General features: G+C 32.7%; 2 protein-coding genes across 8 annotated transcripts in view; one reads left to right on the forward strand and one right to left on the reverse strand.

The window, feature by feature from the left end:
• The window catches only part of LOC118183318 (uncharacterized), a 466,396-nt gene extending 455,244 nt beyond the window's left edge, over positions 1-11,152 (forward strand). For all 6 annotated transcript variants that reach the window (XM_035352811.2, XM_035352815.2, XM_035352813.2 and 3 more), the window contains one exon: positions 349-11,152. In XM_035352811.2, coding sequence (XP_035208702.1) covers positions 349-383 — 35 coding nt within the window. In that variant the 3' untranslated portion in view covers positions 384-11,152. The remainder of the gene's footprint in view (positions 1-348) is intronic.
• The window catches only part of Taz (tafazzin, phospholipid-lysophospholipid transacylase), a 241,944-nt gene that overhangs the window by 111,690 nt on the left and 102,903 nt on the right, over positions 1-27,351 (reverse strand). The window lies entirely within an intron of this gene.

The following is a 27,351-nucleotide window of genomic DNA, read 5'->3' on the forward strand; positions in this document are numbered from 1 at the left end:
AAAGAAAATGCGATGTTTTTAAGAAATAAGCTTTTTTTTAAACAAATACGAAACAGGAAGCTACCTTTTCTTACTAGTTACTTCAAGCACTAACCTTGTCCAAGGAGTCAATACTTGTGTACCTTTTATATTGTTCGTCACTGCTTTCTATTTGTCTTTTATGAAAAGTTTCTTCAAAGTTTCTTTATAAAAAATAAGAAAAAATCAATATGCATGCATTTTTTTACCAAAATCATATTCCTTAAAAATTTCCGTTAGTTCTGATTAAAACAAATAATCTTTGTTCTTCTTTTTTTATACAAATATATTTTTGCCAAACTTGTTAGTGATGAATATTTCTCTTTTCAGGCAGCGAAACGACGGGAGAAAGTGTTGACCTATAATTTATCTGCTTATTAGCTCTTTCGCCAAATCTCACCGACCACAGCCATCAGTCACCGAGGACTCGAAAATGAACTCTGTGAAAGTGGATATCCATTTTATTTCAGTTTCCAGTCGCTTGCTGAATATCCCTCAGTATCCCGCTGTTTTACAGTCAATAAATGGGTGATTCTCATTCAGCGGGACGAGTACCCCCACAGTGATGAACTGATTTTGGATGTTTAAAGGCTGAGGCTGTTCGAGTCACTTTCGGGCTTTGTAGAGATTGGTAGATTTATCAAGTAATATACAGCGATAAAACTGTGCTCACTTCGATTTTCTAAATAGCATGTTCAGCACAAACTCAACAATCCAAATATAGATATATTTTCAAAGATTTATATTCTTCTAGAAAATGCAACTTGCAGTAAAGTTAATAAATTAGGCGGCTTAAATAGACAGCAAGGTTGAATAGGATAGGTGACGCTTCTTTAAAAATCTGTTTATTGAAAACGAGATCTAGCATGGTTACTGAACATATTTTATCACTTGAACGCGAAAATACGGATTACCTCTAATCATTTTGCTAAGTATTGGCCGAAACAAAAATATTATTGTCTATATGAAGCCAACTTTTATATAGCAGTGAACGATTGGCAATAATAGTACATGTTCTTCAATAAAACTTTGTCAAAGAAGTGACCATGATATAATGCATAATAAAAATAAGAATTACATTTAATCTTCTTCATTCATGATTATAAGCAACAGATCTCCAAAGATCTATCAGCTGATTACTGAATAGTTTTCTAATAAAAGCACGGAAGATATTGCAACAGAACTGTAAGGGATTATTTGTAAATCTGCTAACTTCTTGAGAAATGTCATAAAACAGTATCCGGTAAATTATTTGAGGGCTAAGACTTTCAAGCAACTTTTTTGTTCTGAAACAGACCAGTTTGCTTTTTACATGCCTAAATTAAGATACTGGACCAGGGATTAGAATATATTTCTTCCGGGAGTATTCTATGCATCGGCGTTCACGCGCCGCTCTTTTCACAATTAAAAAGAAAATCATTCCTAAATCTATAACTTTTCAACCATTAAAACTGTATATATGTGTTCAAAAAATTGTATCATAATATAGTTAAAATTATATATATGCATACATCTTTTCACCTAATTTATTGAAAAGAATATGGTGAAGAAATGGACTTGCATACGAAGTAAAAATGCATTTTCCAGCTGCAACTTATAAAAATGCCTTCCCAACGTTTTGAGAATTGAATCTAAGTCTTCAAACATTGGAAATTTAATGTTAAAAACTCTCAAAAATTTCTTCCAGAAAAACAATTTATTCATAATTATCATACAACCCTCAAATTTGGATACGAAATAGTAAGAATGGGAAGAAACCGTTTTTCTTCTGGATGTGCCAATACTTAATTTTGTTAGAATATAACAGATGGGTATCCTTACAGAGGAAATAATATCTTCGCGCTGCATACTATAAAGTCTAGTTTTTGGATTGCAGGACAGATTCCAGTGAACATGATTTTGTGTTTTGCCATTTAAAAAAAATGCAAGATACTAATAATACATAAAAATTTAAACAAAGGGAGAGATAATACCTTATACAAATACTCTCACAATTTATTTGGCTTCACTTAGTCTAAAAACACAACACATTTACCGAATATGCTTTTGAATGAAATCTATATTAACATTTTTTCCCGTTAGTTCCTTTCTTTTCGAAATGAAATTCTTAATCATTTAAGTTACTTTTATAAATTTAAATCATTTAGAATGAAAAATAATTCTGTCTAAAAACATAATGTTTTAATTAAAATCTTTAGGGTCAAAAACCTAAAGACGTCTACAGACATAGAAATGCATTTCCATTCAGAGTTGTAATATTCATCGTTTTACTGTCCCTCACACCACGCAAAAAACAAAAACCTACATAATTTTTTTCTGAAAATATAAATTATAGAAAAATGAAATGTGTATAATTGGGGTACTTGTCCTGATAGGCTTGAGAAACACTTAATTCTTTTTATTTCTTTACTAATTTAGTTCTGGAGGTGGAAATGTAAGCATTGAGCATCAATTCTCTTGGATGCTATAGCTTATAAGTTACATGTTTTTTGTTAAAAATTTCTGAAAATGGGCACTTTTATTTATTACAACGTAAATGTTCATAATTATTGCATTTATTTATGAATCATATGTAGTAAGTGCTCTATTTCGTATACGATATCACTAAAATATTTCATTGTTCAAAACATCTAGAAACGAAAGAATTTTTTATTATTGCATTAAACATACAATAATATTTTACTTGCTATTGTTATTGAATTTAAGAAAGAAACATTTTACATGAGTCCTGTCAATTTATTTGTTTGTTTGCATATTATTACAGTTACATGTTCCTTTATTTTCATAAATATGCAAATCGCAGCTTCATGATCTGTAAGCCTATAACAGATTGAAATCTGTAGCTTGTAATGGTAGATTTTTAAGATTTTCAAGGGAAACGAAATAAGAATTTCATTCATTAGTTTGAAAAGTAGCAACAAGCGATGAATATTCATGGAAGTTATTTTAGTTACATTATTTATATCGAATTGTAATTGCTACTTTTTTGGCATTTGAATATCTTCAATGAAGATGACCCATCCTGCATTAATTTGATGTTAAAAATTTTAGACCAAGCGGTTTCCAGTTAATATGTTAAATGTTTTGTTACCACTCCACAGTTATGATCGAAATCTTAAATTATAATATTCATTTTTTTCAAGCTTTTGTCAGCTTGCGTTAAATCATTAGCGAAAACTTTTAATTTTGTTCAGCTAAAAAAACAGGTAAGGAGAATAAAAGTGTGAAAACGATAAAATGAGAAAAACAATTCGAAAAAGATTTTCACACTTTTTACTAGCTTATCCCAATCAGTAAGAATAAAAAATGCCTCAAATTATCTTCGTTATTGGATCCTAAATTTGCGTATTAAAAATAATAATAATAAATGTCTTTAAATTGAAGCTTTGGGAAAGAGACGGTAGCATTAATTTAATTAGTAAATACAGCTAACAAATAAATCGTGATCAAAACGCAAAACTTATGTGTTTGCTCTCTCAATGCACTCAAATGCTAAAACTTACCCACCTCCAGATTTGAGTAGCTATGTGTATATAATGTAAATATGCTTAAAAATATTTCATTTTCTGGTGTAGAAAAAAAATGCAGGATAAGAAAATGAAAATATTCTTCTGTGCTTGAAAATCGTTCCTAATTGTGTATGTTGTGAATTATTTGTTAACCTGAGCATTACTGTACCTGTCTGTACCCTGCTGGCTTCTTTATTGAGTTTTGGAGACGTAGAAACATTTAACTGATTAAAGTTTGGGAGCAAACAATAAATTTCGTCCCATTCATTTCAGAGTTCATTAATTTATTTATCTTTTTTGTGCTGGAATTCTTTTTAATTGCAACTCGCGTTTTTATATACCTTTAGCATAAAATATAATTTATACAAAAACTTTAAAATGCTAAGTAGTATAAGCAGAATTTGTTTTAATAGACTGATCTGTTTATAGCATGTTATTCGAAGATTAAACAAATTTTGGCCAATCTTTAGAAAATATTTAGAATCACTTGCCAAACTATCTCCAAATGGTCAGCAACTGTACGTAAAACGATAACCCACATTTCAACATTTTCGTTTATCGGCATTTACTGCTGCACTTTATTACTGAGATATGTTTAAATTTTATTCGGTTGTTCATATGCAGTCTTTGTTTGATTATTTTTTAGAACTCTACTTCCAAGTATGATGATTGGCCAATCGTAGAACTGAAATAATTTTTAAAATCTGAGTCATTTTTTTCAATAGTTATTCAATTTTTTTCAATACGTTTTTAAATTGTCTTTTATTTGATATGAATATAAATGCATAGAATATTTTATTATATATAAATTAAATTACAAAACAAAAACTCTATACTCATGTATATTAAATAAAAGTATTCTACACAGACGCGTCGTTGCTTAAACAACACCTGTATTGAAGGAAACCAATTATATTCTTTATAACTGCTGGAAAATGGAGAAATTCGATTGCAGTTTGTCGATTGCATTAAAACTTGCGACAACAGCCCACCCCTTCACACACACACATCTTTAACGTAAGTACGATAAATAGCGTTGAATATTCTCTGTTTTGAAAACTTGACTACTTCCCGCTATACGCGTTGTCATGGTTTCAGCAATATGTTTTTGATCATAGCTCTAAAATATACCCTTTCGTTCAGCAATTTTGCGATGGTAATGCCAAACAAAAAATGCAATAAGGGTTATTATCTTCTAAAATTTGACCCAAACTTTGTTTAAAGTGAATTTGATAAGTGTTGAAAATTGTTAATAAATGAGCGCTAAAACGTAAATGGTATAAATTTCTTGTTTCTCCTAGGATTGTTATCTGAGTTACAAAATCACAAGATTTTTTTTGTCTTAGATTGTCAAAGAAATTGTTGCTTTTATGACGTTAGTTGGCTTACATTAAACGTGACCCTCGATTTTTTTTTCATTTTATTAAAAAGTTATTTTCAGTTCAGCGTCTAAAAAGGGGACAGAAGGAAAAAAAAGGCTTGACTTAAAATATACAAAACACTTGTTTCAGTTTCCATACTATATTCTTTTGCGAAAATTGAGAAATATTATTGAAAAGTAAACTCGAGATTAAAAATTTTTGTCACAATTTCGAAACGGAATTTTTATTTGCAAAATTTGTTAAACAAACGACATCGTAGTTCGTGAAGGCATTTTTCAACTTAAATATAACCTTCTTTGCAGATTTACTAGGGATTCTAGTGCTCTTCGATTCAGAGTTTTAATTTTCTATTTAGTTGTGCTATATGTAGTTCTTTTTCAAAGCGAAAAGGCTGTTAATTCGAAAAGAAGAGATTGTCATCATTAAAGCAAAAAATAGAAACATCAATAAAATTGAGAATGATGACAATATAAATATTTTGATAGTAAGCATATGTAGGTGAAGCATGCAATCGAGTTTGAAAAAACTCGTCTAGATAAGGATAATAAAATGATATTAACTATCATGAATGACCCAGAGAAGATAGTATTCTTACAAGTTTATCGGGAATTGTAGCTATTCGAAAGAAGCCCTTTTTCATGACTGCTTGGATGATTGTTGATATCTGCATACATGTAAAAATACTTTTGTGAGTCTGATCGTGCTCCAGTTGCTGAATCACTTATGATATGCATATAAAATCTAAATTGAAAGAATCTAGATCGAAATCTACTTATAGTTATTCTAAAAAATATCATTCTTGTTCGCAAATTAATGTGTGTAAAATTATTAGAACATTGTAAGTTATACGGGTAAGCGCGAAGTAGAAAGATTGCATAAAAGTAGCAACAGAAAATTTTGCTTACGCCCGAAAGTTTTTCGCAGGTGATTGACTATATCTTAGCGTGAAAGAAAGAAAGTAATCCAGGTTGGTCTAGTTAGGTAACATTTTGAAGTATAAAAATGAGTCCAGACAACTATCATTTTGCCAATGCTATTTTAGTGCATGAAGCGCACTGCCAAAATGGAATGCGCTAGTTATTGTACTAAAGTTTGAATTCCAGTATTTAGATCAAGGTGAACTTTCTGAACACAAGTGTAAATAACTTCAGAATTAATCTGTAATCTGTGATACTGTTGGCGACTTTTGTACACGTTTTCAAATACGGTGAGAATGCCTAATAAATTTAAGTATATTTAAGGAGGTTCCAAGTTATGTTTATACAGTGTATTTTTAAAGTTTGCTTGCAGTGAGTTGCCACATATTTTTCCCAAAACCAATATTCATATCATAAATTAAGGATTAAACGGTTTCAGTTTCAATAAGGACCGAACTGGTTTTTGTACGCTGTGCTATGACGATGCTGATGTAAAATATTATTTTCAAATTAATAAATAAATAATTAACTGTATTATTCCAGAAATTTTCTTAATAAACTGGCGGATGGTATACTTTGGCAAACACTTGTGAGGGATGAATTAGATAACACTAATATATCATTCATGGCTTAAAAATGATAAAAAATGAATAGTAATATACAATAATAATGTTTGTTTTTAGGATGACTATCAACTGGGTATATATTCTTTTGATGTAACAACAAATATTCTTTCTGTTACTGTGTTTTCTGTTTTGTTATTTTTATAATGAACGTTATAAAGTTTGCTATTCTATTTAAATTTAGTAAACATGTATTTCCTTTTCGCGTATTATTCGTAAAAGTTCCGTTTACCAGTCCAAGAAAAATCTGCATATATGTGCAAGCTATTAAAGTGTTATTCGTAACAATATATTTGAAATGAAGGCAGAAGTTTATAACAGTAATTTCTAATTTTTACGCAACTACACTAGTGTTCTATAAAGTTCTAACTAGCGCATTGCTATATAATTTATAGAAATTCTATGATGAATATCAAGTATTACGTTTGCCGAATTTTTCGATGTGCAGAATAAATTTTTTAATGTATGGCTAATAAACATCAATCAAGGAAGAATCATAAGATTTAAATTCATCACATCACACTGCCTTTTTTTGCATAACCTTTTCCATTTGGGCATTGCTTGTGCCCATATGTTATCTTTGACGTAGAAAGTAGTAAAGTTTCAAAAACTAGATTTTAGAAAAATAAGGAATTGTAGCAATGGTTGGGACTAAGTATCAACACCCTATTTATCTTTGTATAGTAATTCATGCATACATATAAATATTTATGAATGTATAATATATATAGGTAATTTTTAATATCATCAACTTACTTAATCTTGCTTATAGACTAAATATGCGCTAAAGTATTTTGTATAGATTATGAAATTCTCATATCGCGCTAAAATTCAAAACGCGAAAGGTCTCACGACAATCATCTTATTTATATTAATTTTTATTAATATGAATTACAACGTACTGTACATCATTATTAATAAAAATATTTTAGTAGAAAATTTTATTTGACTGGCATTTGCATTACACAAACCCTAACAGTTACTTTATGAAATACATCAAAATAATAAAGAATTATAATTTGTTAAACCTATAAACCTGAATATTCTAGAAATATATCTTCGTTTTTGAAAATATCAATAGATATAAGCATTTCAAGTAACAATCGCAACCGTACATACGATAGCAAAAGAAACTCAATCAACACTATGTGTTCTCCGGTTTATGTGTTTCAAAAACTGTCAATTGTAACTGTTTCGTAGTTTTTGTTTACGATCCACGGCAGAGTGCGTCCCCAAAATATTTTCAGATATCATTTAAATAGCATGGTGTTACTAAGTGTAATACATTTATTTCTTTTTGTAGTATACCACCAAAAATAGGATAAATTTACTTTTTATAAAATTTAAGTAAGATTATTAAGCTTAAATGAAAAATCAACTAATCGAATAAAAGTATAAAATTTCCGATGATTTCTCTTAAGTTTGACGCTGACCTTATTTTAATTTAGTAATTAAATGCATAATATTATTTTAATTTTAGTAATTAAATTTAAGAATAAAAATCAGCGAAAAACTTCTGAGTAATTGATCTTGTTCGAATGCTATGTTCATGTAATATCAAAATAAATAGAACAAAATGGGATAAAATATTGAAAATATGATTTTATAAAGATGGATAATAAACAGACTATTTTGTTATTAAGTTTACTACTGCTTTCTGCCTTGGTTGACATTTCTTATAGAATCGTTAATATTTTAATCTCATGTTACTATATGGTACCCTCATTCAGAAAAATGTCTATATAAAGACTATTTTTGTTTATATTTTTAAACTCAATTTTTTTCTTCGAAGATATCTATACTATCTGTATCTATGAGATACAACAAAAAACGACTATATTTTATTTTGCGTTATATTTTATTACTTGCTTAATATGATGCAAATTAGAAATATTACTTTTAATTAAAAAAGCGAAGTTTTTCTACTAAGAGCAAATATAATATGAAAATACGGAGAAACCGCTGTGCCGGTTTAAGGTATTTATTACTGTTTTATTTACTTCAGCATAAAACATGTGTTTGACGTAAATTATTACTTTTTGATTTGCGATCAGTTCTGTTAAAGTCTATATGGACCAGATGTTGTTCCAATAACTTTTACAAACCATTCAGAACAACTTAGACAAGTTGTATCAAGGTTACTGACAATGTGTGTCTCTGAAAGGCAAACGTACTTTTTTCTAAACGACTAGTTCGTAAGTTTTACATTTCATATTCCATATTTGAACGATTTAAAAATATATGTAATTAAACAAATGATTATTAATAAGATTCAAATTCTTATCAATGATTTATTTTTCCAGAGTAAGGGTTGCTGCAGCGAGCTAGCCATCTAGTCAGTTAAAACAAAACACGATTATTGTTAGGCTGTTAGTGTGTCAAAATACGTGCCGTATTAAGCACACCACACACATACAAAGCAGGATGTTATCTTTAATTCTGCGAACCATGACGAAATTTCAACGTACGTAAATAAACTATCTGAAAAACAAAATTAGGATAGGTAAAGGCAAGAATTAACACAGGAATTTCTATATGCTAGGATGTTCAACTTTTCAAAAAATAAAATTTTTGGAAACTTTTTCCAAAACAATTTTTTGGAATATTTGCTTTACATATTTAAATTATATTCATCGCTTTACAGTCTTATAGAGTATTATTCGAGCGCTCTTATAATTTAAAGTAATTATTTTTTGTAATTCCGCAATACCATATTTTCTCGTGGACCTTTCCCCTCCTTTTTTACTAATTTTATGGTCTGAAAATCGAGAAAGGAAAATTATGCGAACAATTTAATTTCCAAAGGATATGATTGCAGTTAGATAACAAATGAAAAGTAGTCATGGATAAATTACAGGCTACTATTAGAATATTATTTCTTTAAAAGAAACCGACATTGCTATAAAAATACATCGTAATGTTAGCATTACAATATATAATAAGCTATCTTCATTTGTGCTTTCCTGTAACTTGAATCTCGCCCGATCTTATTGTTTTCTTTGCTACTCCTTAAGTCTCGGATCATTTATAAATTATAAAAGAAGGTGAATATATAGCTGACTCAAAGAAATCATAAACTCAATGACAGTTCGTATTTCCTTCGCTGTGATGTTTCAATTCACGTATTAGGCTGGCACAAAATTCAACATTAGAAAAGAAAGTTTCAGCGTGACCTTCTCAGGTAGTTTGCAAAGGTTTACTTCTTTTAGTAACACAAAAACAGTTACTACGCGGACGAACCCATTTTAAAATTTAGGGAAATCATTTTTTGAAACACTGACAAAAGAAAATGTACGCGAATATTTCTAAAATTTTCAGAAACTAGCTCTAAAATGCTAGGAGGGGGGAAAACTCGAGGAATACGGTTATTTCATTTATATTTAGTTTTCTCGTAGATTATGTATGTCTCTTACTCTAACCTTTTTAATTTACATGTCAAAAAATTATCACTCGAACACATTAAACTGAGCTTTTAAAATGTAAGACTTTTGAATAAAACGTAAACACACTGCGATTAAAAAGCCCTTTTTCTGAGTTCTAGAGAGATAAACATGTTCACTGACGTTGAGTTCAAGCTAAAGATTGCAATTAATCTCGCTTTGAGAAAACAACTCAAAGAGATGAGTTCGAGGAAATTTTTTTTTCCTGATCGAGCTTCTAGAAGATACTCAATAGAATCCCGCTTAAAAATATATTAACACTCAAAACAAACTCTTACAACTCACAGACAACATTAACATAAAATTAAAATGCTGAACTTTCCAAACACTGCAATTATTGCCAGTTATTTAATATATCGAGCTTAACACTGTTTAAAAGTCTAAATTACAATTCACCTGAACTTAGTACTGTCCATTGCTGCATTTTAATATAAAATTAGCACTTTTTGAAAGAATTCAAATCAAATCAAAATTTATTTCTTCACTTCAAATTTTGTTACTTTCTCTTTTATCCTGGAAAAAAATCCATTCTAATTTGAAAGAACATAAAATTTTCTAAAAAGATACAAATAAGTATCAGATAATCCTTCAATTAAAAGAAGAAACGAAAATAATACGAGACGTAATTTAAATAACATTTTTAACCATATAAAAAATATTTTAATTTACTTTCACATGTAATGTTGCTCAAATGTGTAATAATAGTTTCTAACAGTACTAGTAACCTGTGTTAATATATTAACTAATGTTAAGTTGTGTTAAATCCTATGTTTATCATGAGAGCTTATAATTTTCTTTTTATAAAATATTATTTATCAAAGTATTAATTATTGATATTTATTACTAGAGTAAAAATTATATCATTATTGCCTTATTGAAACGATACTTCATTGTGTATATAAAATATTTATATATACATATATTAATTTTTTATTGAACATTCTTTTTCCATTTATAAAAAAGTCGGTTTATTAATTGTAAGAGTGTGTCAAAACTTAGTATTTTACCTTTATTTCTAACTGATCAAAATACGAGAGCAATTGTATGCATGTTGTGACATGTACGTACAATGTTTGTTGGCAAATCCTTTCTGTTGTCCAAAAACACTAAGTTTTGCCGGCATTTTTATCAGCATGCTGTGTGTGTATCTCAAGTTAATGCTACCACTGAGCATCAAAAAGTTTTCGATTGTTCTTTGGTGTGAGTTGTAGTGATGATTGAGCTTTCTAAGACACAGTAAATAAAAAGTCATTCCAATAAAAATAGTCTGTCTTTCTTTCTCTTTTTTTTCTTTCATTTTTTAAAAATATATGTACTGTTTGCCACAGTATTGTTGTTAATTATATTTACATTGTTAGAAATATAATTGAGAATTGACATTTTGATTTAAAACCAAGAACAATTTAAATATATTTTCCTCCTTCTCATCATATTAAAAGCTTTAGGTCAGAGTCTTCCAGATAGAATTGAAATCAGCGGCGATAAATCTTGTTAGATGTAAAGATTGTTGCCATTTCTGAAGATGTAAGAAATCTTAGCATTTATTAGAGAATCGTAGCTCTACCCAAATTCTCATAGTATGATTAGGGAGATTCAGGTAAGTGTACTGCTTTTATTCTAGCCGAGGACAGAAGAGAAAATACCCCTTCGACGAGGGTATTACTTACTAGATTTATTAGTGAAATAGACGTAGATATTGGAAAAAGTACACTTAACGGCTAATTTGTATATTTATGAATCGCGTTGCAACTCTTCAGAGATTAGAGACAACCCGGATTCTGTTCACTTTACTACCATAAATGCTAAAAAAAAAATAATAAATAAATAAATAAATAAAATAAAAAAAGTTTTGGGCAAAGAGAAATAAATACGACGGAAAAAAATCTATATGAATTCAGGAAACATAGGCACTAGAAAATTCTCCTAATTATAAAATTCTTTGCTGAGACGTGTTATTTATCTACAGATCATTTATAGTTTTAAAAATAATATGAATACTAAGGTTCGACAGTTACTGGCGTTATTGTGCGTCCAGTCCTTACCCTATGCTTCACCGCCTTAGACTATTCTTACCAAAAGTGACGTGCTGAGACTCCAATAAGTGCCAAAATAAATATCTGCACATCATTTCTAACGTACACTTCCACGTGCGCAATCAAAGCTTGCACGAGAACCTCAATATTGAAACTATTGATAAGTTTCTCTAAAAAAATTCAATAGAAATTTCTAAAAAAATTACTACTTGCAAACATCTCGCGAATTTTAACTTGTTTCAGTACAAAATTTCTGCAAGAAGACAAAGAACTACATCCTTAAGATTTATACTTCCTGAGAGATTTAAATTTTCCAACATAAACTCACACATTTTTTGTTTGTATTTTGTATATCCATTTTTATCTCTACTATGATTCTAAACTCATATTCCAATCCATTAGGATTCTAGTTTTATCTTTCAAGCCTGGTAGAAAATATTCTCCTCTCTTCCTCATTTGTTAAATTTTCTCTTTTGAGTATCTCACGCGATATATTTTTACGTGAAGTGTCTTTAGGGCAACATTTTTAATTGAGCCAGGAACATTATGAATTTCGGAATATCTCTGCATAACTTTACCGATACGATACCGTTTTGAATAGCGTGAACAGCGATAATTCTTCTCTTGAGAGATTTTTGGCTTCAGTATGTCTCATGGAAAAATAAGAGCATCATTCGAGCACTTTTCTGACTTCGGCCGAGGCAGAATTGTCGCATACAGAGATTGAAGTTATCCTTTCGGGATATCGGTGATCGTATCGGATACAGCCAAACAATAGTCATGCGAATATGGAATCGGTAAATGCAGCGGGGAATGACTGACGGGCAGGAGCAATTGCAACCACCTCATTGGACCGCTCCACGGGCAGTAGGCATATTGTGCACATGGCATTGATGGAGCGCAGTGCTATATCTACAACCAGATCACGGCGAATGCAGTCTGTAACTCAATAATCGGTCAGTCCTATCCGCTAAGCGTCAATGCTTCACTTTCCTTCAACTTTAAACCACAGGCTTTTGGGTTTGTAGGGATGCACTGAACGGCAGAGATGGACATCAGTGACATGACGTGCTTTCGAACGAATCACGCTTGTGCCTACGGTACCACATTGGGCGGATTAGAGTTTAGACACAGCGTAGAGAGAGGCTGCTTGACTGTTTTATACATCGTTATACTGGTTCTTTACTCGGTGTTATGATGTCGGGTAATAATGCAATTCACTCCTGCACTCCCCTAATCATCGTTCACTTAACAACCAACGCTATATCTCTGACGTTTCGCAGCCTGTTTTCCTTCCTTACCTTCAGGGTTTGCCTGTGGCCACATTTCATCAGGACAATGCGCAATTAAATGTCTCACGCAACATTCAAGCTTTCTTTTTAGCCCATCACATTGTATTGTTACTTTGGCCTGTCCGCTCTCCAAATCTATCGCCCATCGAACATGTCTGGCAAATAACTGAAAAGCCCCTAGTCCAGCATGCTGCACCTTCGGGTACACCAGATGAATTTTGGCTACGTGTGGAGTTTTCCCCCAACAACACATCCAAAACCTCTCTCATTAAGAGCCGCGAAGTAGAACAACGGTTTTAGACAAACGTGGAGGGAACACTCATTACTGATTTTCTCGTCTTCCTCATCTCAAAGGAGGCTGTGTTTTAAATCAGTTAACACTGATAGTATGTGTAATCTCTGAAATGCATTTGACTTTGATATATCATGTTCTTCTTCGTGTTGTATATTCTGGATGGTCAGCATTTTGTCCTGAAATTTCAACAAGAATTGTAACTAAATTAGGTCCAGAGTTTAATACAGACAACAGAAGCTGATTTATAGGGTCACGAAATCTCAACTGCGAGAGGACATCAAATCAATAATTAATTTTAAAACACAATAAAAAATACTCTTTCTATGAGCGGCACTAAAAGGTTCATGTAAGGTGGGTTCCCTACCTCATAACTCCAACACTGACAGGGAATATCTAAGATTTCGGAAAACATTCGACGAGAATGCAAATATACGCCAGCAACAATGATGGCATATGTTGAAAACAAAATGGTTACACCTGCCACAAAATTTCCAAAATTTAGCATGTCAGTCTGTATAGCCTAAATACAAATTGGCCACATTTCCTTATATTTGGAATTATTGTATTTCATGACATAGTGATTCCCCTCAGGTAAATTTTAAAATCGTTGTTTCCAACGAGGTCAATATTGACCGCCTGGAAGTCGATTAAATATTAAAGAGGATCAGTGATGGACAAGGGTCGATTGGGAAATCGATAGCCCAATATGCGCCGGCAAGTAATCGGTACAATCATAAAACTGCCGAACTGCATTATATCTGACCTTCATACAGAGTGCGGCAGCGTTCATAGTAGGGTATTAAAACACACCATAAGGCAGTAACTATAATTTATTTATTACCTCTTATGTCAATTAATAGTTAAAGGTATGCCATTTACTAATGGGAGCTTAGGCCGCAGCCCGGTCCACCTTGCAAAACAAAGTTTGCCCTATGACCCTATACGGGCTACTCCAGTACAAAAACCATAAACAAGGGCAACCAGCCGCTCATCCATGTCCCAACTAGCCTACAAATAAAATTATGCAGCAGAAAATTAAAACTAAGCACCGAGAAACCAGGCCCCGAATTAGGCCATTTACTAATGTGTAAGTCATTGTCCATTGCGTAGATTACTTTTTGAATATGATGCTTGTCAAATGATGCCCCCTCTGCACAACGCATTCATCTAGGCAGCATTGGCAGCTTGCCATAACTCGGCGTAACGTATTCCCTGTGACATTGCCGACGGCACTTCTGATGCGATCGTTCAACTCAGGAATGGTGGCACAAACGTGTTCGGAAAACTTCTTGCTTCAGGTGGCCCCAAAGGAAAAAGTCTACACTTGAAAGATCAGGTGAGCGAGGAGGCCAGGAAATGCATCAAAACGGGAAATTACTCTACTTGGAAATGCCTGTCGCAATGGCCCGTCCATCTGGAACTTTCCCATGACGTCCCAAGTTGAAATTTTGCCGAAATAGACCCTGGGTAGCAATAACAGAGTAGATATTTTTGAAATAACTTTCAACAGCAAAAGCACGATGCTGTGCCCTCCACCGATCCATATCACTGTCACACTCGAAATGGCAGCTCATTAGTACACGAATGCGGCACGAGCTGGCGCGCATTCATGCACTATGTCATTGTACTGCGCAAGTCAAATTACGCTATAAACCTGCTGCACCCAGTATTATGATGCAAGAAGTGTTGATTACACTGAAAGAGGATGTTCAAGCATAAGCCTTATTCAGAACACATAAGTACGCTAAGTTTTGATATTCAAACGTCATTTGAGAGAAACATTCCAAAGCCGCCCAGACGGTATAGTGGTTAGGGAAGCCTATTGAGGTTCCGAAAGACCCAAGTTCCAATCTCAGAGAAGGCGTAGTTGTAACTATTTGTCTCTTTATAGGAGTCATTAGTGTACGAGTTAAATTACTGTTTATTCGTTAGTACTTTCAGGTGTCCAGTGTGCCATACTTCTTTTTAAAAATCCCTGCTTTGAATTAGACCTGTCAAATTATATTTTGTAACTATATTTGCTGTTTAGTTATTAACTTGCATCAAATGTAAATTGAATAAACAATATTTTAAAAATATTTCAGTTTAATATTAGGATAGTGTCTTAAAACAGACACTCTTTATTTAAAGTGAAAAAATAAAATAAAAGTAATTAATGTTAGGCGTTTTTTTATTTTTTATAATATGAAAAATAAAATGCATCAATACAATTCAAGATATATTATTAATTCCCTTTATTTTTTTTTTTACTTAAAAAAAATGATGTCCTCTTTAAAACGCTTCACCTAATATACTTTTTACTTTTCAAAATTTACTTTCATTTAATGTTTATTTCATTTAATGTTATAAACAAATCCTACCATATTGCATTCACAAACTACATGCAATTAGTCCCTTTAGTGCAACATCTGTTCCTGAACCTTAATAGCCATGTTCATTTATATATGTGTCAAAACCTTGTTGTCTTTCACAACACACAAGATTCACTTAAACTTGTTCTAACGCGGTTTCTTAGAGTCGATTTTATAGAATTCATTGGTAAAAGTATATGCCCATAAGCGTATGAAAACACCAACATTGCAAGAAATGCTATTGCAAATTTTTCACAGCCGAAACTCTTTCCCACATTGGCGTGAAACACCGAAACTACATAAACGTTTTAGAGGTATTTAGACTCATGGATTTGGTCTAACCGAACTAGACCACTTCGGGGATGAAAAACAACAATCTACATAAAATCATTTAATTTCCAAAATTATTCTTTGTCCCCTTCGCACAGTGTGACAGCCACTGTTTTAATATAAATGTTTTATGTAACACTTATTTAAAACTTTAGTTTTTGTATAGTACAGAAGTCACTTATCACTTTTCAGATTGTTATACTTAGAAAATCGCCGCCTTGATGGTATAATGCCATAATGCTGACAGTGATACCAACGGACCAGGGTTCGAATCCCAGAGAAGGCGTGGTTGTAACTCTCCGTCCCTTCATAGGAGGCAAAGGTGGTCCACCTATTAGGTGCCTCCATAATAAAGCAAACACCCCCCCCCCTTAGTAGCGGCCAAGCCGAAGCCGGCTGAATGCTCACCATTGGGGAGAGGAATATTTAAAAAAAAAAAAAAAAAAAATTAACTGAGTCAAGAAAGAGATGATAGCATTCATAGGTGCTCTCATTCACAAAATATCATTCCGCTATATCTCAGAACATACGTTTTGTTGCATACCACTTTCATATTCAAATATAAGAGACCAAAACCGAAATTGTGTCATAATTTGCAATTTTTACCTTGGATTCTTTTTTTACAACTCATCCTAATCACATGCTTCCCCAAAAAAATTTCAGTCTCTCATACAGGGACTTTCATGGTGCTGGTGGCACTAGTCATCCTTCCGGAAATAAAATTGAAGACAATAATAGATTGACTTTTGGATAAAGTAATAAAACTTCTAATACTCTTTCCTGTACTTAGTGGGAAAAAATAATCAATTATTTCATTAAACATGATGAACAGTACTGATTTATCACGCAGATATGAATTTCATCAAAAATTCAAAAGTTATATTTAGTTATATTTCAAGAAGACAGTTTAAGTCACACAGTCTTTTATTCTCTCTGAATTTAAACACTTCCCTCATAATGTCTTATTCATATTGTCAAAGACTTTATATATAAGAATTATGAGGTATACTGAACAAGAAATCAAAAATTTATACTACCTTGTAACTAAACCAAAAACGAGAAAGAGAAGGAATGAAAGAGAAAAAATAAATCAATAAAAAAATAAAATGAATGAAAAATGAAATGAAAATTTATACATTTTTAACAAATATTGAGAAAAGTTATATTTTATAAGAAAAACATTGATATAACATATTATATTGAAAATTACACATCGCGACTTTCAAAACATAATACATAATATTATCTATTTAGATGACAGATCTAGTTAAATCTAGCATTGATAGGTGCACCACGGTGACTTTTCACGATGTGTCGCTTTGCTCCGCCCTACTTTGTGGCCCCTCATTCTGCAGCTTTAGTTACAAATAAAATTACACCTTAAAGAATATTTTACTTCTAAATTAAACATTATGCACTAGTTTAGGGCTATAAACATTAACCTAAGTAAGTATTTTAAGCGAGAGGCGTGGTCAATAAAATGTTACAGGATTTTTATCTCAAGAATGGTGGCATGAACAGCAAATTATAGAAGTCACAAATATTTTATACCTTTGCTTGTCTTAAAAATTCACTTTTTTTTAATTGTTTTTAATAACAAAATAAAATATATTGGCTAAACAAACCCTCACCACCATATGTTTCTATAAAGAAATATAATTCAAGAATAACAATAATTTTTATTGCATTATACAGATTTTTCATGACAGGGAAAGAAAATTTCATTAGTGGGAGGAGCCAAACGATTTTGTAAGGGAAAGAATGTAACATGATGTGATGAGTAAAGATATTAGAAATTTGAAAGCATTTGGAAGAGCGAGATTGGAAAATTAATATCATTAAGTAAACAAGAAAAATTATTAATGATGTGAAAGTTGATTAAATGAAGAAGCTTTACGGATAATTTTTGAAAATCCCATATTAAAATGTAATTACACCGTACTTAGCTAAAAAATCTCTTTTTTCCTTTCGAAATTTAATTAATATTCCTTGACGAGAAATTTCAGCGCTTTTTCGATTTAGCCAATATACACCAAACAGCACGATACATATCAAACAATGCTAAATTAACACAATAATTAAAAGCACACATGAGATCTTCAAGAATCGAAAAATGAATTTTACTGATACGAAAAAAAAAAGAAAAAAAAACTGAAATTTTTCAGATTTTAAATTACGTCCAAAGGGGCGTTTTTTTAACGTTTTGAGTGTTACCTTTATTTATTAAATATCATGTTCTTTGCACTTAAACCATAAAATTCAGTTCAAGAGCAATATCGCAAAATAATGTTAAATTAAGCATATCTTTAGAATTTCCGATATACACAGTCTCGCGAGCTGGAGATAAAAGTATTTTTTTTCTATATAACGTTGCCATTTCTCGCTTTTAAAGCATTGAGTTTGTAAATCAAAAATTCGTTAAAGTTTTACAAAATATAAAATCTATAATAAAACAAATTCCAAATTTGGGATTTCAAATGCCCATATTCGCAGTAGGATTTCGTCATTCAAAATTCGATGGCTCTATGTACCATTGTTTTATCACAATGCGAGAAATAGACAATCATTTATGCAGATTTTTCATTATTTAATTTCTTCAAATATAATGCAGGACTCTAAAATTTTGTGGCAACAGTTTGAAAAGCGAACCGACGTTTATGAGTCCGACGCAAAATGCCAAAACGAAAGCAATAGTCCTTCGGGACTGAAATCCCTTTGGACTAAAAAAAAAAAAATCTGAAATTTTTCAGATTTTAAATTACGTCCAAAGGGGCGTTTTTTTAACGTTTTGAGTGTTACCTTTATTTATTAAATATCATGTTCTTTGCACTTAAACCATAAAATTCAGTTCAAGAGCAATATCGCAAAATAATGTTAAATTAAGCATATCTTTAGAATTTCCGATATACACAGTCTCGCGAGCTGGAGATAAAAGTATTTTTTTTCTATATAACGTTGCCATTTCTCGCTTTTAAAGCATTGAGTTTGTAAATCAAAAATTCGTTAAAGTTTTACAAAATATAAAATCTATAATAAAACAAATTCCAAATTTGGGATTTCAAATGCCCATATTCGCAGTAGGATTTCGTCATTCAAAATTCGATGGCTCTATGTACCATTGTTTTATCACAATGCGAGAAATAGACAATCATTTATGCAGATTTTTCATTATTTAATTTCTTCAAATATAATGCAGGACTCTAACATTTTGTGGCAACAGTTTGAAAAGCGAACCGACGTTTATGAGTCCGACGCAAAATGCCAAAACGAAAGCAATAGTCCTTCGGGACTGAAATCCCTTTGGACTAAAAAAAAAAAAAAAAAAAAAAAAAAAAACTTAAACATTTAACTTATGGAGAAGTCGAGAAATTTTGTAATTGATAGTAAGTTTGATTAATTATTGGGTACGCGTCAGCTGAACGTCACTGTTGGCTTAGTGTCCTGTTTACTAAATGTCTTGACAGTTAAGTATCCCGTAGCTTAATTTCATGACGGCTAACTCTGCCTTTCATGACGGCATGACTGTTGGTCAAATGTCCTGTCGGCTAAGCGTCCTTGCCGCCTAAATGTCTTTCGGCTAACTGTCCGTGTTTGCTAAATGTCCTGTCGGCTAACTATTTGTGTCTGCTAAATGTCCTATCGGCTAAGTGTCCTTGTCGGCTAAGTGTCCTTGTCGGCTAAGTGTCTTGTCGGCTAACTGTCCGTATCGTCTAAATGACCTGTCGGCTAAGTGTCCATGTCGGCTAAATGTCCTGTCGGCTAAGTGTCCGTGTCAGCTAAGTGTCCGTGTTGCTTAAATGTCCTGTCGGCTAACTGGTGTCGGTTAAGTGTCCCGTTGGCTAAGTGGTTGTCGGCTAAGTGTCACGAACCCATTTAAAATAGCGGCTTTAGCGAAACAAAACTTCATTGTGTAACACGTAAAATCTCCATCACTAAACGTTGTTCAGAGACATTTCTGTATTAGATTTGCGGATGAGGTTCCTCACCGTCATAACATCACAAAGAGGATGAATCAGCTTAAGGAGACTAGATACTTATTCAAGGAAAAAAGCCCAGGACGTCCATATCAAAACGCAGTCACAGACTCAATAACGGAATAGAGCAAAATGTTCGTGCATTTAGCTACGAAGCACCAGCAACTCCGTAGATCATGATAACAGAAAATAAACGTACCGGAAGCAACATTATAGCGTATGTTGCGGAAGCTTCTGCAGTTCAAATCTTAAATTTGACATCTTACAAACTTCTTAAGTATGTATTTCTGTCTAGCTAAAATGGAGAGAGTTCAGAATAGTTCTGCTAGTGCATGATCTTGAGGGAAGACTTGTGTTCATTTATGACGCCACATTTCATTTACATGGCAAAGTTTTAAGTCTTCCGATTCACTGCCACACCCTGTATAATTAAGTATCTAGCAGTTCACGAACGTTTCATATTAATCGAAGAATGAAAACTTCTGATTTTTGTACATAATAAATGAATTTTTTCTCTGCCTTTTTCACTTCGTTTTCTCCTACGCTGTGTTAAAAAATTATGCTATTTTTCGGTAAAAGCCTGCTCGATGGTAGACTAGCTGGATTGGATCCTATTCCAGTCATTTTTGATAAATGCGCTTCTATAATCTCTTAATGGCTTGCCAGGTTGCATGCATTTGTTCTGTTTAAAGCTGAATGTAAGTGGCCGCTTGAGTTCTGTAGAAAATGTTCTTTTGAAATGAACAGCTTTTGAAATCTAAGCTGTAGGTGTATGGAAACGGCATAAATTCAGAAAATGAAAACTCACACTTCAGAAATGAAGCTTCACGGCGAAAAACTCCAACAAAATACTATAACATTGCGTGAAATTTGTAGTGATAAGGCAGTGGGTGTTAGTGGATACCCTTTCGTTGGGCTACTAAATTTTTGAGAAATATGTTCTGGGCGTGTAAGATGATCGAATAATGGGAAAATCGAAAATATCAGTAAATTACAGAAGTTTAATGCCAGAAGCAGAGCGCTGGGAGGCAATATTACGAAGGGGGAAATTTTAGAAGTACCCGGCGGCAAAAAGCCTAGCATCAGTGCTAACCTATTATGATATTTGTGGCACGCTAGAAAGAAAGAAGTTCGTCAGCAACATGCGAAAAAGTACCAAAAGCGATTTTATCAGCTTCATTACCCTTATTTTGATAGAAGTTCTTTAGAAGCCAGAAGTTGTGTCCGACAACTCATCGATTGATAATTCAATTCTTGATACAATGCTGTTAAAACAAAGATATCAAGATGAAGGTGAATATTTTTCTTGTGGAAAAACGGCAATGGATAATAAAACGTGAATTAAAAGTCTTGAATCAGAATTAAAATCATTGTTAATCCAGTGGCTACCAATCAGTCTATTTTCCGACGATCCCTGCCTAGAATTACCAAGGAATTATCACAAAAGATAGTTTCATGTGGAAAAATTGTATGTGCAGCATATTGTCGTAAGTAGTGGCAAAAATTCTACAAAATTGACTAACTTGCTTGGGAGTAGGAATTAATTTTGAAGGACAGCTGTACATTAAAATGTTGTGACCTGTTTCCTAACCTAAGTCGGAAATAAAGATTTACCTCACCAACTACAAAATCCCAGATTAAAAATTTTTTCTCAAATCGAATCGACAGCGATTCTCCTTCTTGAAAGAAATTTCTTTAGCACTAAAGTAAATCATTCAAGGACTGAATAATAGTAATATCCTACAAAGAATAACAAATCTTCAAACATATTGGATCATGGCTGTTACTTCGAAACAATGGGATTACAATCAAAAGAAAGAATATCAGCAGAAACGGCCTCAAATAAATTAATCTGGGGGGGGGGAACTAGGGAGAATCACTTTTAAAATTGTCTTTGCATTTGCATTTTGAGCTGTCCTAATGGCATACCCTGCCCTGAAAATAACATGGCCATGATGGAATAGGCAGAAATAGAATTATTTGCAATTTTATTTGTTACTTTGACGACAAGTGTGCGGAAAATAGTTTGAAATCGACGAAGTTGGTAGATGTATAATATAATTTAAGAAATTAAATTAATTATCAATAAAGAAGTGTGCAAGCAAATCGCATAAGAGGCTGAAGGACTGCAAGTGGGTTGGTAAGCGGCAGTTAAGGTGTTGGGGAGTCAGATGCAGCTCATGAGCCATAGTTTAGTCAAAGCCTGCTTTATACGGTTTTATACTTCCACCTCTTCTTGAGACTTTTACTTCAGCTTGTCGTAATGCCATTGAATTATTGACTATACATTTTATCATATGTTTTATTATTTTCTTCTATATGCTAACAATATATATCACCATGCGTGTGGCTCATTTTGGCCTTCAAAGTTATGTATCATTAAATCCACTATATCTATCCAGTCTCAGCAACAAAGGAGGGCCTTTAAAGTACTATATTTTCCGGCGCATAACGTGCATCTATAATTTCAAGCTACATTTTTAATTTTTAAGTATATTCGCCATATAACAACCCAATTCTTCACGAAGAAACTTAAAAGATACATGTTACAATGCTCTTATATTTTGAGGTCACGTATTCGAACATTTGTTCTAGCCTTTCAAACAATGGCATACCGAATTGATAAGCGATAAACGGAACAATACGTGTGGGTCAAATACTTAAGGGAGTCACTCCCAAAATAACTGCTTTAAAAAGGTCAGGTGCTGTAAGTGCGGACAAAGTCACAGATCCAATACCTGTAAATTAAAACCAGATGAAAAACCAACTTGCATTTACTGTCACGAAAATCACATTTCTTCTTATCGTGGTTGTAAGGTATACAGAAAAAGATTCAATCATTTAGAGAAGACATAAAAACCACAAGAAATTCCCACTAAAGATGACTTCCCCGAATTTATTCAAGCTTCAGGCCAAACTAATCAAGAAATGCCTAAAAACCTTTACAGTGACAAAGTTAAGCAGAAAAACCCGCAGGAAAATTTAGCAGAAATCATTAACATTTTCAAAGATCAGAAAACCCTTTTTCTCATGAAATCAATAACCACAATAGTTCAGAGAATTAAATCAGCTAAATCAAATATGCAGAAACTTTGCCTAGCTTTTCAAGCCATTGAGATGATTCTGAACTTTGCAGATAAAGATTAATTCGCAGCTTCTCTCAAGACAAGCATAGCGGAGCGGCAGAAATTCTCAAGTTGCAGATCCTCACATCGTGGAGCCACGTTTACTTCTCTTCTAGAGAAGACAAGATCTAGAGACTTGTCAAAAAGTACGTTCCATCTTACTGGATTCAACTCATCATTAAAAACACCCTACTTATAATATATTGGTAAAGGCCGCACTAGGCCGATTGCCTCTTAATTGTGTTATGACATAGACATGACATAGTGTCGTTATAGTAAACAAATATAGTGAATTTTAAAGAGTGCATTTATTCTATTGTGGTTTATGCGCTGTAGTAGATTTAATTCAATCCAATCAATTTAAATGAAATTAAAGAAAAAAATGCGTATAATTTAATATTCCGTACAAGGAAGTCATGTGGTGTACACATCAGATTTTTTTCATTGTAAACGAGCGGGAAAAAAGTCACCGTTCATTGTTTCAAATAATTTTAACAAAGTGCGTAAACCACATTATTATCGCTTAAACAAATCTACCAAATTTCAAAACGCGCCAATATGTAAATTCATTTATATTCTAGGAAATTTTGAACAAAAAAAAAAAAAAAAACTCTAATTTTTTGCACATATGTTTAGAAATAAATCTACTTTAAGATGAAGGTAAAAATTTTATAGGTTATATTTCAAAATTTGTTTCGAAAAATTTTAAAAATTATTTTTAAATACAAATTTTTCATAATAAATCACTAAAAAAAAAATGGGAGCATTTTATTCGGAATGAACCTAAATTTCTAATTCTGGAAGAAGGAATCAAAGTAAGTTTAATTAAAAAAAAAAAAAAAAAAAGAGAGATATTAGTAAATATATATCAAATACCGACCATTGAGCAGCTAAAATTTTGAGAGCTAATTTTTTAAAAACTAATGGAGCAGTTTTTACAAACTTGGCATAATTTGAATTGCAGAATCAAAATATGAAAAAAAAATGGCATGTCATTTATATTAGAAGAATGCTATATATAAATCTAATATATATCCTAAGTCGCGCTTTCGAGACATGAAAAACGAAAGTTGAATTTCGTCAATCGGCCTAGCAGAACGGGAGAGCTAGCAGAACTGTCCTATTTTAAAATTATTATTATTAATTTTTTCTTTTTCGCAGTGTACATATATCGGGAAAATATTTTTGCGTGTGCAAGTAAAAGATGAAGCCCTGAAGGTAATTTTCTTTGTTGTACAAAACCTGCAAGCGGTCGTAATTTTAGGGACTGTTTAAAGCGGCAAGGGATCATCTTAATTTTTGTGATTCTCTTTTACAATTGCAAGTAAATTCAAAGAAGAAAAGTCGAAGAAAAAAAGTCCAGCCACCGCGGATAGCCTTAGAACATTTGGGACCAAACGAAAAAAAGAAGTTGGAAACTCTGGTAAGCGAATTTTCAATTTTTTTTTTTTTTTTTTTTTTTTTTTTTTTTTTTTTTTGATAAGCCTGAATTTACTAAATTAGTAAAATCATCAGATTGACATTGGTAATGAGGCAATTAGTTACTATTCAAAAGTAAACATTACCGACAGGATATTGTTAACGAAACAATTATAGAAGGTCATATAGATGAAAAGCTGAAACAAAAAATAATAACACGTATCAGTAGAGTACGCAAGCCCCTGGTTTTATGTAGAAAAACAAAAAAAAAAATGTCCTCCCACCTACGAACAACAAAGCAGGGTGTTTCGCCGTAGATTACAGAAAATTGAATAATATTTCTAAGTATCAAGTTTATCTCTTGTACATAATTGAAGAAATAATCCAAAAGATTAAATCCAGAAAATTTATGGCAACATTGGATCTTACATCCGAAGCCCGAAGATGTACCTAAGACAGCATTTATCACAAAGACCAGTGTCTACGCTTTCTTTTAAGAACGCGGGCCACCAGCGGCCGAGCGGTAAAGTCGCTGAACACTGGTAGTTCGGTCCGAGGTTCGAATCCCTTGAACGGGCTGGCTGCATGGGCGTTTTCGTGGTTTTCCCATTGTGTAACGTGTATACGAGCCAATTTCCCTTAGAAAGTCCTCCACGAAGGCATCCCTTCCCTTAGGCAGATAGCCCTTAAGGCTTTGCCATAATCACACATACACACACACTTTTAAGAACGCCGTTTGGATTATATGGAGCACCTAACATTTTCCAAAGAGCAATGGACACGATCTCGCGGCCAGTCCTCAGGAAAAGCACGTTCATTTATACTCATGTCCATAAATTAAGGATGATGCAAAATCAGGCAAAGGAAGAGTTAGAAGCAAAACAAATTTGACTTATTTGTAAAGCTTATTTATTAAACAAAAGGTAAAGAGCAAAAAAAGATGCTATATGTTTGATATTATTAAAAAAGTTAGCGATTTTTTCTCCCTGGAGGAAATTACAAAAAAAAAAAAAAAAAAAAAAAAAAACCTATTTACAAAAAACCAATATTACATGGTTAGTATGATTGTTAATACATTGTATGTCTCCCAGACGATGCAACACAGTCCGTACAACGCCTAGGCATGCTGAGTGTCGAATTATCGATCTGATCTTGGGGGATATTACACCACTCAAAAAGCAATGCTCTCCGAAGTTCCGGTAGACATGTAGGAGGAGGTTGACGGGCTGCAACTCTTCGGCCAAGCATGTCCCACACGTGCTCTACTATATTCAAGTCCGGTGAGAATGCTGGCCAGTCCATACGGGTGATATCCTCCGATTGAAGGCATTCGCTTACGATGTTTACACGGTGAGGACGGACGTTGTCATCCATAAACACAAAAAATTGTGTACCCATGGCACCCCGAAACAAACGTACCTGTTGTTCCAGAAAGACGTCCCGATAGATTTGGCTTGTCATGGTTCCAATTTGAACATGCAGGTCAGTTCTGTAACCCAGAATAATTACACCCCAAACGAGCACTCCTGCACCACCGTAACGGTGTCGTTCAATGATGTTTTCTTGGTGGTAACGGGTACCTGGAGCTCTCCATATGAAAGTCCGGCGAGAATCAGACTGCAAGCTAAACCTTAACTCGTCGGAAAACATCACACAAGCCCACTGTTGCGGTGTCCACAATGCACGCTCTCTACTCCAGGCTAATCGCAGGCGACAGTGAGTTGCAGTAAGTGGAACGCATCTGACAGGTCTACGAGCATATAGACCAATCTTCCCTAAGCGTCTGTACACGGTCTGCCTTGAAATTGTCGTACCAGTGGCTGAAGAGAGCTGACGAGACAGGTCTGAGGCTGTGCTCCGCCTGTTTCTTTTGGCAGTAACTGCCAAATACCGGTCCTCATCAGGGCTAAAGGGCTGGCTCATCAGCTCCTCGCCGCTGAAACCGGAAGAAGAGAGTGATGACGTAGATGGGTTCGCTTGCTGCTTTGAAAGAGTGCCTTATACCACCTTCGGTTTCATGAGTATTTGCTTGAAAATCAAAAGTTTTTGAAAAACTGTTCGGTAAATAATATGAGGAAGAGATTTTATCTAATGAAATTACAATGTGTATGGATATATAACTGACCTAGTAATGTAGCTATGGTCGATTTAATTAAACTATAGTACGTGTAAAATATAAGCCTTAAACTAATATTTAAAGTCGAATATACATTTAATATGGTTAATTTTTTTCTACAATATTTTTTGAAATGTATGTAAATAGTAACTTATCGATAAAAAACATTGACAAATTTCTATATTTACGAATAATTCTTTTTGAGTTAAAATATCACAAGTTGGGTTATAGAAATATCAAATAAAATTATGCAAACGTATATTCAGAATACGTCCTTACAAACTCATCTGATTAAAAGCTAATGAATGCTAACAACATATTTCATAATATATTAAATCCAAACAAATTTCACTTCATTTAATTTTGTCTTTCAACTAGCACTGGAAATGAGATAATTAGGTTTTTGTAAGTCTTGACAATGACTATTATGAAAGCATTATTATTGATCATAAGGATTACTATGCAGTGTCCATTACTCATAAATTAATAAAAATATTTTAAATTGACATTTATATACTTTCTTATGA

This window comes from Stegodyphus dumicola, chromosome 8 (assembly GCF_044657685.1).
Source record: "Stegodyphus dumicola isolate Sdum_Otavi_A_Nest chromosome 8, ASM4465768v1".
In the NCBI taxonomy this organism is placed as follows: domain Eukaryota; kingdom Metazoa; phylum Arthropoda; class Arachnida; order Araneae; family Eresidae; genus Stegodyphus; species Stegodyphus dumicola.